Genomic DNA, 14,565 nt, shown 5'->3' on the forward strand with positions numbered 1-14,565 from the left:
TCCTCTCCCCCTTCTCTCTCTCATTTGTTTCTCTCTCTTTTCTCTCCCTCATTCGGTCCCTCCCTCATTTTCTCATTTCTCTCTCTCTCTCCTGTCTTTTTCTCCCCTTTTCTCTCTTTCATTTCTATCTCTTTCGCTCTCTCACTCTCTCGCATGTGCATGAGTAGGGATACCCTCCACAAGTGAGTGGCTGGGTTCGGCCAAAGCATAGCAAAGGCATGTTTGACTAGCTGATGGGTGAGCATCTTTGGTGAGGGCACTCTGGCTTTTTCCGAGCCTGATCCCCAGGTGAGCATGCCCTGAGTTTCTTTACTCCTCCAGCTGAGCAGTGCTGTGGGCAATGAAAGTCCCCCATGTGAGATTTAAAGCTGCCTGGAGACACTTTTCAATCAATGCCACCAGCGGCACCACTCAACTGGAGAAGAAAAGAAGCTCAGGGCAATGGGAAAAGGGGACTGGCCTTGCTGAACCTCGCATGCCCACTCCAGGGATCAGGCTCAGAGAAAGCTGGAGTGCCCTCACAAAAGACGGTCACCCATCAGCCAGTCAAGCCACCTGCTCTGTGCGCCTTTGCTTTGCTTTGGCCGAGTCCAGCCACTCACTTGAGGAGGGTATCCCCACTCATGCATGCCCTCCCGGCCCCACAACAACCAGCCAGGGATCATGTGAGAAGGAGGAGGAGGAGGTTCATCTTTGGGGAAGCCACCACCAAGGCTTGTGCTCGCTCCTCATCTGTGGGCATGTTTCCATCGTACCCTCCTTTCAGATCCCATCCCCACCTTACCAGCCCTCATGTTAGCAAGGTTGGTGTCAGCCATGGCTGGGTTGGGCCAGTGGCTCGGGCCAAAGAGCAGGTCACGCGACCAGGGGGAGCTGCAGGAGAGGGGTCAAAGAGCCACATGTGGCTCTGGAGCCACAGGTTGCTGACACTCATACTATACTATTACATGATAGGAAAAGTTCTCAAAAGTCCTTGACAAAGAATGAGATTGATAACAGAAGAAAAACAAGGAGTAGAAGAATGGAAATAATGGAAGAATGGAAATAAAAAACACCTGGAAGGTCTTTTTACTTTGGTTTCATATCTATTTGCTTTTCTGGCTGTCTGGAATCAACTGGTGAGTCTTTTGAAGATTGTTAAGGCAAACAAACAACAGCTATGGTGGGATATTGATTTGATTTATAGGATCAATTCAGCATATGCTAGAACACACAACGTTCCAAGGGAAGTACATGTTAAATTTCTTAGAAAGACTACAAGAGATGAGGTCTTAGGAGCTCAGAGGGGGGGACCATTAAAATATAAAGACAAAGAAATAGCCATTCTTAAACAAATTCCGAAGAAGGTAAGAGATAAGAGGAAGAAATATTCCTCTTTATCAAAGAAATTATATGATAAAGGAGTTTGGTTCAGATGGCTATTGCCAGAAGGAATGTTGATCTTTTGGGAGGGCAATAGAATTAGAATCAACACAGTTGTGGAGGCAGAAAATTAAAAAAACACATTGCCTTTCTAGATGGAACAGGGGACAGTACACAAGATATGAAGGAGGGAGGGGCTATGGCTCTGCCAGGGCAGGGGGGAGGAAGCAACATCGAGAACACTCAGGTCACAAAAATAATTTGAAATATTATTGCAATTGTTGTTATAATGTAATTGTTGGAAGTGACATATAAGATGATTGAATATATTGTTGATATAATGTAAAACAAAAAGCTGCTAATGTTTATCTTTTAATTTTTGATCTTTACTTTTTTTTTCTCTAAAAGTTGTGAGATTTGGGGGGATTTCTACCTTTCGCACGATGTAGCTGTCAAAATTTTGTATACCTACCTACCCCTTTCCTATAAATATCTGTAAAAACCAATAAAATTCTTTAAAAAAAAAGATTGTTAAGGCAGTGTGGACTATAATTAACAGAAATTAACCTGGAAATTAAACACTTGATTCTGTAGATTAAGGAGATTTGGGGAAATTTGGTGGGCTATTCTGGATTATTAATACTATTTGAAAGAGCATCCTATGAAGTAAAAGAAGAAAAATTAAACAAGAGTTATAAATGTGGACAGCATAGAGGGTGCACATTGGAAAATTTTGAGGACTATAAACTGTGTTGGCCTTTTGGGTGTCTCTGGGTAATTGGGACAGGGGGATCTTGGTAGATTATTGAGCAACTGCTGGCCTATTAAATTAATGCAAAATGTACCAACAGGGGGAAACAAATATATTTCAAAAATAAATGCTATTGATTCTTCAATGTATTTAGGAAACTATGACAAAGAATCATAGGGAGATGATGAATGTGATAAAGGATACACATGTGAGACTAGAAAACCTTCAGCAAATGACAATGAAAAATAAACAAAAAATTCAGAAAGTAGAGGAGAAAACAAGGATCTGAGGAAAGAATAGAGATGATAAATCAACAAATGACACAAGCAGATTAAGACAGGGAAGAGATAGTACTAATCTCTAAAATGCAACAGACAGATTACTCTTTAAGAGGTCAAAATATAGAAGAAAATAAAGAGAAAGATCTCCCAGAAATGATGGAAGAGTTATTGATGGGTGCTCCAGAGATTCAACAGCAAGTGATAGGTGTTGATGCAGATGAAATATTTAGACTAAATATGAGTAATGTAAGGAGATCCAAGATCCCAAGAGAGGAGCATGGGAGACTTGCCAAAAAGTCAATAAGAGTTGAAATACAAAAAAGGGCAAGAGATGATGGTTAGATATAGAATACTTCTTAATATGGTAATTGCTTTATTAAGAGATAGAAAATAGAAGTAGAAAGTAGAAATTGGGGAAATAGTATTATGTATACTGAGATATAATAGAATACATTATAATTACTATGTATACATAAATGTTAGAAGTTGAAAGATTATTAGTATGTATACCTAAACAGTATTATTATTATTGTGTATTATACATTGACCCAGACAATTCACTGCTCACCAAGCACTTATGGATGTTAAAGAGACAACTATAAATAAAATTACAAAAAAAGATCTCTTTTGTACATATTATCACTACTATTACTAGTAAATAGATCCAATGTCCCTTTAAATGATGATACTTTTACAATTGTTACCTCTAACTCAAAAATGCTCAGAACAAAGAATGAAACTTTGCCATGTCTAAGCATGACAAATGTCTCCTTGCATTTCACACAAAAATGAAATGGGAAAAGAAAAAGAAACTGGCCTTTTGCAGACTCATCTAGTTTAGAAAAACAGAGAGAAGCTAATATAATTATTCTCAAATTCATTCAACTACATGTAAGTTCCTTATTCCTCTCACATTGGCATTAGTTTATTTTTATTTTTATAAACACACAAAGAAATATTAATTTGCATTTAAATATATAATATAAATATCAAACTTTAACAATATAATTTATTTGGACTTCCGGTTGACTTCCTGGCAACACAGCCACAGGGAGTGGAGCTCTGTGACCCTAGGCTGAACTCTCCTCATCGGGGGGGGCATTAAAGGGCTATAATCACCTCATAGGGGTGACGAAGAAAGGAAAGACGCCTTGCAGATCGTTGAGAGTGGCAACTCACCAGCTTGATCCGAGGCTCACTTATCCAACAACAAGGAAGGAGAGACAGCCATTATGACCGCCAGGAAGCTGGGACAACCGAAGAAAGAAATGTGCTGAAAATGTGGTGTTTGAACAGTGGACTGGAGCTGGGTGAGATTATTTTCAACTTCTTGATTAGGGATTAAACCCCAAAGAAAAGACACTCTGAAAAGACTAACCTCCAAAATGTTTAAAGTGGCTAAAAACTACATAGAGAAAAACTAGAGACCTGGAAAAAATTGAAACCTTTTTCAGGCTTTCTGTATTTTAAAGCTTCTCTTGGGCATTTCTTTCACCTCTTAATTTTCAGTCTTTAATCTTCTCTGCCACTTACTTAAACACTTGGAGATTATCTACAAATTCTTGTACTTAAATTAAGTCTTTAGAGTAAGAGTTGGAAGTTATTTCACCCAATTTCAATGCTCTGTCCATGGACTGCTCCAGCACAAATCTTATGGTCCTGGTTGTCCCAGCTTGTGACTGCTAAAAATGGCCATCATCCCTGCTGCCATTTGGGAGAGCTTGCTTCAGACCTAGCGAGGAAATTGCAAGTTCCTCATGGTCCACGAAGCACCTCTCCTTTCTTTGCTGCCCCTACAAGGCAGATTTGACCCCGTAGGGTCTCCTGACAGCAGTTGCTAACTGGATTTCGCAGGACTCAGTGGAGCCCATTCTCACCGTGACATCAACCTGAAGTCTTCATTCAGACCTTCCTTGAAGCAACACACGAGGATGTCCTCTGGCCAGTTGAAGGGGCAAGCCAGGTATTGGTGTACTCGGCTGCTGGTCTGCACCCCTGCATCATGGTTCTAATGCAGTCTCTTTCTGGCTAGTTGCCTTGCCTTGCTTTGCCTTGCTTTGCCTTGCCTTGCCTTGCCTTGCCTTGCCTTGCCTTGCCTTGCCCCTGCCCCTGCCCCTGCCCCTGCCCCTGCCCTTGCCCCTGCCCTTGCCCTTGCTTTACACTTCACTTTACACTTTATTTTACACTTTATTTTACTTTACTATCATTGAACCTTGTACAATGAAATTAAATGTCATCTTCAATGTACATTATAACCATCAAAATACAAACACACACAGATCCTTTACATTCTATATAATTTAAAACCCAATATTGCATTAATATTGCACTATACTGTAGGATTCAATATAGTTACTGCCCTGGGATAGAAGCTGTTTTTCAGTCTATTTGTCCTTGTTTTTATTATCTTGTACTGTCTGCCAGATGGTAATAGTTCAAAAAAAAGGGTGCCCAGCGTGAGATGGATCTTTAAGAAAGTTTTGAACTTTCTTAAGGCAGTGAAAGCTATAAAGCTCTTCCAAAGATGGGAGAGGACAACCAATGATCCTCTGGGTAATGATGTTAACCCTCTGGAGTGCTGTCCTATCTGCCACTGTGCAATTGGCAAACTATACACAAGTGCAGTAAGTTAAAATATTCTCTATGGTGCAGCAATAGAAGGTCACCAACAGTTTTTCATTCAGTTGTTGCTTCCTGAGAAGTCTGCTGGGCCCTTCTGACCAGCGCTGCAATGTGAATGCCTCAGGTCAGGTCCTATTTTATGATAACACCTGGAAACTTAAAACTGGCCACTTGCTCCACTCAGTCTCCATTGATAAGCAAAGACTGGATGTCTGATCTATTCCTTCTATAGTATAGTATAGTATAGTATAGTATAGTATAGTATAGTATATGACTCTTAAATGTAGATCCATATATCTTCCATGAGAGTTCAGCGTGGTTTTGATTACTGCAGTCTATACCCCACCTGATGCCAATACTGTAGTAATCAAAACCACATTGAACTCTCGTGGAAGATATATGGGTCTACAGTTAAGAGTCATATACTCCAGTTCGAAGGAACAGTGGCTGTCTACAGTCTTTATATTGATACATCAGCTTTTGTTCATATAAAGGCTTAAACCTCCCCCTTTGTTCTTGCTGGATTCTCTACTCCTGTCCTGCTGGTGAGCTATGTAGCCTTCCAGCCCAACAGCTGCTTCCGGAATGAGTGAATGAAGCCAAGTTTCTGTGATTAGCAAAACACAGCAATTCTTGATGAATTTAGTCTTTGCAATCTGTACCCTTAACTGGCCAGTTGAGGTGGCAAGCCAGGTCTTGTTGTACTTGGTTGCTGGTCTGCACCCCTGCATCATGGTTCTAATGCAGTCTCTTTCTTGTTAGCTGGGTGTGTGTGTCTTCAAATTGCCATCTCAGGGCAGTCATGAATTGATTTAAATTTCTCAGCTCAGGGCACTGGCATTGTGGAGAGTTAGCATCAATCTGGCTGCAGTCCCCTCCAGGGCCAGAGTAATGACTTTGATCTTAGCCCCCTCAGTAGGAATTTTGTTTCCATATTCCTGCATGTAGGTGAGAAGTTGGGTTAAGAAGACCCCCATCACATTTCATACTGGGGGTGGTGGTTTCCATCTGCAAGGAGCTGCACCATCTCCCAGCCTCAGGGAATTCCCTGCCTCTGCATCTCTCTGTGAGGTTCCCACTATTGTTGCTGCTCCCACCAGGGTGGCCATCACTGCCACCAAAGTGTCCAGAAATGAGGGATTCCCATCCCCCTCCTCCAACTGTGTATGATGTCCGTCACCTCCTGGCATGTGGGCCAGGGCCTCTCTTGCTTTCAGAGTTTGAAATACACCCATCATGCATTGCATGGCTTGCCTCATGAGGAGGTCAGCATGGTTGGGTTCATTTCCTTGTCCTCCAGCTTCTCTTTCCATCCTTTCCAACGACTGCCCTGGGTGATGGTGATTCCCTACATTTTCCCTTCCTTGTCATGCCTCTTCCCAATATCTGTGAACCATATTGGCTTGGTTAAATCTCCCAAGCTGATGGCTTCCTCTGTCCATCCAGTGGAGTTTGCACCTGACTGAAGCTTGGCCGAGGCTTCACCTCGGCATTCGGTGTCTTCTTGATCGCTGCCTTGGGCTGACATTGTTTGCACATTCCCCGTGCTAGGGCAGGCCAATTTTCAGACTCCGCCTAATGTAAGGACCTACTTCAGCTACCTTCTCAAGAAAGTAAAACTCTTGAAACAGTTTACATTTCTAAGGGAACTTTTACTAAGAGATAGTGATTGAAGAAGACTTTGGCAGAGTCTGAAGTTCCGGCAGAGAGCATTAGGTTAATTCCCCCACTCTCCGCCCCCAAGCCCCATGTCCATCTGTAGCCAATAAGCTGCCACAAAGGTATTATGACAAACTCTGAGGCTGGATGATACAAAGAGGTCTTTCTCAGGGTATTGCGACCTTGAATACCGTTTGGAACTGGTAGAGGGGGAGTCAGTACAAATGGTCACATCTCCCTCTTAAATTCCCCAAGCAATTGCAGTAAAAGTGAAAGCATGCAAATCATTCCACCCAGGGTTCCTCCCCCCACTCTCCAGAGTGGCAGCATTCTGATAGGGACCTGGCATTAGTAGAAGTCTACTAGGAGTGCGCAATTTCAGAAATATTAATAGCCTCAGCTTGCACACTGGCTAAACTTAATTTGACATCACAAGCTCTGGATGCGCTAAACCAGGGGTGTCAAATTCAAGGCCTGTGGGCAGGATCTGGCCCACGGAGTGCATAGGTTTGGCCCATAGGGTCACCCTGGAAACAGCAAAGGACTGGCCTGCAGTGCCTCTTCCAGCAAACTATATATTTAATCTCTTAATTTATAGCTAACCTTCTGATATTTAACTTACCTACAGCTCTTGTTTCATATTCATTTGCCAACTCTTCTGATTCTCCAGCAGCATTAATATCATTCTTTACCTTAGCTAAGCTTTTCAGAAGTTTGCTGGCCCCTAGTGCTGCCAATGTGCAGCCTCTTGTCTGCAAAGAGAAGTGTTAAATAACCTCTTATGACATTCTAATACTAAAATGACATTCACATTACCAAACAGCAATGTAGTTGCATCGTATAGAAGTTCTCTGGAACTACATTTGAATAACTTGCACAATAAAATGATTAAAAGTGATGAGCAATTTGTCCTATACAATTTCTCAATAATCAATTGACCATGACCCTCTTGAAGTAGAACATTCCATTACACAAATCCACGGAATAGAACTTTTACAGCAATTATATTACTAAACTAGTTTATAATTCAATAAAATCAGCATTTTAAATATATCTACATTTTTGTTTTACCTTCAATATAGCTTCAGTTGATGTTATTCTAAATATCAATCTAAATTCACATTTCATATATTATCACATTCATGTAAACAATATATAAAAGGGAGAAATAACAATAAAAACTCATTTAGGAAGAGGGGCCCACAACATTCATAAATTTTGGCATCTATAAACCCTAAGTAGAAAAGAGACATCTCTTTTGTTCTAGCATACATAATAATCCAATCCAACCTAGATATATGTATATGCAAAAGCAATTCCTACTGATTTTAATCAAATATTAAAGTCAATAGGAATTACTTTTGCATATAGATATAATGTATGGGAATCTAGCCTAAGGGAATACTTTTTATCTCAAAAGATTGTTAGTGATTCAGAAGTGTGAAATACCTGTTCCCAAATTACGGTGGATAGTTCCTTTTTGTTTTGAAGGATAGCCCAAATAAAGAGAGCTTGCAAAGGGTGCCTCGTAAAAAGAGATCCATCCTGAAAGGACATCATTACAACAAAAATAATTAAGAAATATGGGAATTCAGTCTTAATGCATGTTTGGTTTACACAGAAAAAGTTACTTAGAAATAAATAACCATTGTGTTATGTGGGTTTAAATTGATGCAGATGGATACTTCAGTTTAAAAGCTATACTTGACATACCAGCAGCTGTACCTCTATGTCATCTTTGTCATTTTTGTCTTCTTTTTTTATGCCTTTTCTGAAATCCTCTACCATCTTCCATACAAAAGTAAGAAAAGCATCACTGTAGGAGTTCTTAGCAATTTGTAGATTTTTAAATACGAGATTGCTGAAGTTGTTTGTATAGAGCTCTGTTAAAACTTCATGAGTGAGGAACTTCCTTAGATTCACCCCATTTTCAAGAAAGAGACGAACAAATTTCGGTCTGTCCTTTACCAGGGCTATAAACATGACATCCTGAAGATCAGCAGACTGGAAACAAACAAGAAACAACAAAATATTTACAGAGCTTGTGGTGGGGAGGGAGACACACTTTGGGAACAGCATCCTGTTTCCATCTGTACCAACTGTGATTATTTTTATGGTAACCAAATGAATAGAAAATGCCAACTGATAACCAAGCATTTTGATAGTTTTATATCACTTGCACACATATCAAAGCTTTCAAATAGAGGTTCAGAAAATGTTGAAGAGATATTATTGGAGAAGGTGATTGCATGGCAGTTTCAGAGAATCCTGGATGATTCAGTTGGATTTCAGAATTGGACATGGGACTGAAACAGCATTGGCTGCACTTTTGGAAGACCTCGGGTGGGAGCAGAATGGAATTAGTTTATCCATCCTAGTTCTACTTGACTTCTTGGTGGCATTTATTACCATCAACCATGGTAATTTTCCATGGATTGGGATGAGCAGCACTGTATTGTGCTGGTTCTCATCCTTTCTGGGCACTTGCTTTCATTCAGTATTGGATGGCAGTGAGAAGTCCTGCCCTTGTCATCTGTTCCTATAGGATTTGGTACCATCAGTTTTCTGATGATACCCAGCTGTACATCTCCCCATGCAAATTAAATGATGCCATTGAGGTCCTGTCTTGGTGTTTAGAGGCTGTGGGAGGTTGGATAGGGAGCAACAGGTTTCAGCTTAACGCTGGCAAGTTTATATGGCTTTGGTTTTTGAGGCCTCTAGGATCTTGGAATGTACAATCTTCAGTGCTGGAAGGTGTGCCTCAAACAGACCTTGTCTACAATCTGGAGTCCTTTTAGACTCATAATGTCTGCTTGAGGAGTAGATCATAGTTGTCACCAGGAAAGGCATTGTGCAACTTCAGGTTCTGCATCAGTTCCATCTATTCCTGGATCAGGGGTTCTACTGTTATTCAGGCTCTCATTATCTCCTGGATGGATTAATATAATGCACTCTACATGGGGCTGCCTTTGAAGAGAACCCAGAAACTACAGCTGGTGCAAAATGTAGCAGTGTAGGCAGTTAGGTGCATCCCAAGATTGGTGCATGTTACAGCTCTGCTTGATGAGCTGCATTTGTTGCTAGTTTGCTTCAAGGTTCAATTCAAGATGCTGGTTATGACATCTAAAATCCTCCATGGCATAAGCCTTGATTATTTTGAGGGGTTGCCTCTACACAATTACATCCTCATGTCCTATATGGCTTTCGTGCCTTCCTTTTTGAAAAAAAAGTGATAGTGAAAAGCAGATTGATCTGCTTCACTGCTCAATTTTATGTGCCTTGTATTCATGCTGCAAGATCCTACTTTTGTTATGGTACAACCATGCCCCTTTGAGTTTCTGATAAAATGACCTAATGCTACAAACCCTGCTTAAATGAAGTTCTTTTTTTGTAACTTCCTAATTCTCTTTTATATAATCTCACTTATACAATCTAGATAAAACCCTAACCCTAACCCAAATCTGGCCAGTGGGCCTTGAGTTTGACACCCCTGGTCTAATCTCTTCTTAAAAGCTTTCAGGCAACTTCTAAAGGCAAGCCATTCTACTGGTGATTGTTCTCATTGTTAGAAAATTTCTCCTAAATTCTAGGTTGCGTCCCACCTTGATCAGTTTCAATCCATTATTTCTTGTCTTGCTTTCTGGTGCTTTGAAAAATAGTTTGACCCCCTCCTGTTTGTGGTAACCCCACAAATATTGGAACCCTGCTATCATGTTACTAGTCCTTCTTTTCACTAGACAAACCCAATTCCTGCAACTGTTCTTCATATGTTTTAGCCTCCAGCCCCCTAGTCTTCTTTGTTGCTCTTTTGTGCAGTCTTTCCAGAGTCTCAACATCTTTTTAATAGTATGGTGACCAAAATTGGATGCAGTATTCTAAGTGTGATCTTACTAAGGATTTATAAAGCAATACCAACACATCACATGATTATATCCTTCTGTTAATGCAGTGGTTCTCAACTTTCCTAATGCCGCGACCCTTTAATACAGTTCCTCATATTGTGGTGACCCCCAACCATAAAATTATTTTCGTTGCTACTATGTAACACTGGGAACCACAAAACCTGGGTGGGTGTGGCCAACTCAACATCACTCCCACCCAGTCACATGACATCTCCCCCCAGACATGCCTACCAAAGTTTCATGGCTCAGTGTTTTCTGTGGGAATAGGGTGTCTATCTCTTCTCTCCCCTTCCTTCTCATTTCTGTTTTTCTCTATTTTTCCTCTCCCTTTCTCTTCTTCCTTTATTTCTTTCCTTCCTTCCCTTTCCCTCTTTCTTTTTCTTTCTTCCTCATTGAATGCGATAGCAAATCCAAAATGTTATTAATTGTAGGAAATTGCTTCTCTGTAATTTTTTTATAGTTGGCAAGATTGTACTAACAACAATAGGATATATATTTTGATTTCTTTTGAGTTTGACAATATAATACGTTATTCAAAATTATAAATAATCTTATTTTCAGATGCATTTTTTGCCATCTCTCTTATTTTCGTTTTAAAAAATCAGACTTGCTTCCAATTTGTGCCTTCTGGCAAACTGCAGTTTTCTTGGCAAGAGATCTAGCTTGCCATTGCTTTTGTCATAGGTCTGAGAACGTTAGTTTCTTTCTTTCTTTCTTTCTTTCTTTCTTTCTTTCTTTCTTTCTTTCTTTTCTCTTCCTTTCTTTCCCCCAGATTTTTTTCCCTCTCTCTCATTCTCTCCCTTCACTCTCTTTCATTTCTTTCTCCCTCTCCCCTTCTCCCTCTAATTTGTTTCCCGCTATTTTCCCTCTCTCCCATTTCTCCTTCCAGCTCTCTTTCATTTCTGTCTCTCTCTCTCTCTCTTTCTCCCCTTTTCTCTTTCATCTCTTTCTTGCGTGTGCAAGCAAAATACCCTCCTGGGCCAGGATCACGGCAGTGGGGACAGCGACTCCTCCTGCTGCCGCCACTGAGAAGTGAGTAGCTGGCTGTCCTGCGCAGGAGACTCCTCAGCGCCAGACTCAGGTCAGTCCCCTTCGTGTTGACTCAGGAAAGAGCTGGAGCAGTCATCTCTGGATGCAGAGTTCCAGAGCCGTGCGCAAGGAGAGCTCTTCCCTCCCTGCACCCAACCAACTGCTGCTGCTCCCCATTCTCCTCCTTCCTGAGCTAACACAAAGGGGACCAGGGCTTGCGCTGACCTGAGTCTGGTGCTGAGGAGTCTCCTGCGCTGCATACCCAGTTACTCACCTCATTGCGCAGTGGCGACAGCGGGAGGAGAGTCATTGTCCCCTCCGCTTTGATATTTTGCTTCCACACATGCAGGCAAGAGATAAGCACAAGAAAAGGGCTAGAGCTCTTCCTGACCCTGAGTTGCCTGTGAAGGACACGGAACCACAAAAGCAGGCGAGAGGCTTGTGTCTTCTCAGGGCAGAGAGCAGATTGCGTGATTGGGTCAGCAGGGAGCTGCAGGAGACGGGCCAAAACCTATTAAGACTGTTACCCATGCTAAGCTTGGGTAACAGTCTTAATAGGGAATCTCAGCATACGCGCATCCCACGTTCCTTTTTTTATTTTATTTTCCCCGCCTTGTTTTACACCTCAGAAATGGTACCTCCTGGCTTCCGTAGCTCTGCCTATCAACCTCTGTCACTGCGTTATGATAATTCTTGTTTATGTTGATGATATTGTTTACATTGGTCCAAATAAGAAAATGAGTGAGATATTTGCTAAACGTTTGCAGAGATACTCCACACTGAAATCTTTAGGACACATAAGCACTTATTTAGGTGTTCAGATTGAAAAAACACAGAAGGGGTTTAGTCTTTCACAAGAAGAGAAAATTGACCACATTTTGCATCATTGCAACATGAAAGATGCTAACACAACAAAGACACCCATGCAAACAGATTTTCACAACTTAACACATGAACCAAGTCCTGAGTTCGAGGACCAAACACTTTATCGTTCAGTCATTGGGTCACTATTCTACATTAGTAGTTGGACCAGACCCGACATTGCACTTAGTGTTAATCTCTTATCACGACACATAGGTAAGGCAACACAATTTCATTGGACATGCATTAAGAAGTTATTGAAATACCTGAAACACACTAAAAACATGAAGTTATTGCTAGAACCAACACGCACTGATTATACAGAATTATGTTGTTATGCAGATTCTGATTGGGCAAGTGATAAGAAATCATGCAAAAGTACTTCTGGTTACATGATGTTCCTGAATGGATGTCCTGTTTACTGGCAAGTGAGAAAACAGAGTTTTGTTTCATGTTCATCTACTGAAGCTGAATATGCTTGTGTTTCAAATGCATGTAATTCTCTAACGTGGTTTGATGCTTTGATCACAGATATCTGGACACGTCCGATTTGACCAATCACCGTGATGGAAGATAATGAATCGGTCGTTTATATTTCTGAGTCACATTGTACAAGTTCTAGGTCCAGACACATTGACATTCGTTATCAAAACACAAAGCAATTAGTTAAGCAAGGTTTTGTTAAATTGCAATATGTATCTACACATGATCAAATTGCTGACATGCTCAACAAACCACTTCCAGCAGCTCAACCTGAGTATCTGCGGAAGAAGATGTGCCTTATTTGATGATTTGATGACATCAGCCCAACTAGCAAAAGAAGGGGTGTCACTGCGTTAATTGTTTGCTAGTCGTGCTGAAGAATTTACTGCGCAGGTCATAGGTCTTATCAGCAAGTGATGTACTGCGCCTGCTCACACACATTCAAGAGACTTCTGATCTTCTGTTTGCCTGCCAAGGTGGTGGGCAACAGAGCTCTGCAGAGATGTAACCAATTTAGACAGTAAGGTTTTGTTCATTTATTTTATTTTCATATTAAAGTTTGTTTTTCATTAGAACTTGTGATCGGGTTTTATTTTATTTTCGCTTTTTCTGAAGATATGCTATTAGGAATGCCAATGGTCTACACCTCGTTAGCTCAGGGTGAAATTTCCCCTGACAACCTCCATCACTTGGAGCGAACTGCTTTCCCAACATCTCTCTTCTCCCCCTCCTCGCCTCTATTTTGGCACCTACTTTCCCCCCCCATCCACCCCTCTCCTTTCGCCATGTTGGGAACCCGAGCCACTCCTTCCCTTTGGGCCGGCTTCTTACTGCGGGAGGCTCCTCGGCAACCCCTGTGAAAAGGTTGTTTGCCCCCAAAAGGGGTTGCGACCTACAGGTTGAGAACCGCTGTGTTAATGCAACCTAAGAATGTGTTGGCTTGTTTGGCTGCCACCACACATTGTGAACTCATGTTTAAATGATCGTCTACTAAGTCACCCAGAGCCTTCTCACAATTACTGTAATTGAGCCAGGCTTCACCTAATTTGAATCTGTTCTGTTGATTTTTCTTGCCTAAGTATAAGATCTTGGAGCCATGGTGGCCCAGTGGTTAGAATGCAATATTGCAGGCTAATTCTGCTGAGGGCCAATTGCCAGCAGTTCGGCAGTTTGAATCTCACCAGCTCAAGGTTGACTCAGCCTTCCATTTTTCCGAGGTCAGTAAAATGAGGACCCAGATTGTTGGGGGCTATATGCTGACTCTGTAAACTGCTTAGAGAGGGCTGTAAAGCAGGTCATGGAGGCACCAAAAGCAGCAGTGAAGAAAAATGGCTGGGTCAGGTCAGTGTCTCAGGGCTGAGAGGAAGTTGCATGTCTCCCTGTGCGATTGAGATGCAGGGAGCACCAACAAGGGCTGGAAGAAATGCCTGTGAGACGCTGCAAGAGATGAAGGTTCACTCCCACTCTGGAATATGGAGCAAATCTCCATCCCCGCCCTTCCCTTCACAGGCCAGGTGAGGAGTGACTGGAAGGGCAAGGGGCAGGGGCAGCCAGTGGTGGGTTTAGACAACAGGAAGTCACAGCAGGGGGACAAAAGAACCATGGGTTGCCACCA

The 14,565-nt window shown here is 41.6% G+C and overlaps 1 protein-coding gene across 1 annotated transcript in view; it reads right to left on the reverse strand.

Annotated features, from left to right (window-relative positions):
* The window catches only part of TRPM8 (transient receptor potential cation channel subfamily M member 8), a 193,508-nt gene that overhangs the window by 92,667 nt on the left and 86,276 nt on the right, over positions 1-14,565 (reverse strand). Inside the window, exons 9-11 of the mRNA XM_081943992.1 lie at positions 8,389-8,679; positions 8,125-8,220; positions 7,298-7,427 (exon numbers count right to left, since the gene is read on the reverse strand). Coding sequence (XP_081800118.1) covers positions 7,298-7,427; positions 8,125-8,220; positions 8,389-8,679 — 517 coding nt within the window. The remainder of the gene's footprint in view (positions 1-7,297; positions 7,428-8,124; positions 8,221-8,388; positions 8,680-14,565) is intronic.

Source organism: Natrix helvetica, assembly GCF_964273705.1.
Source record: "Natrix helvetica genome assembly, chromosome: 2".
In the NCBI taxonomy this organism is placed as follows: Eukaryota; Metazoa; Chordata; class Lepidosauria; order Squamata; family Natricidae; genus Natrix; species Natrix helvetica.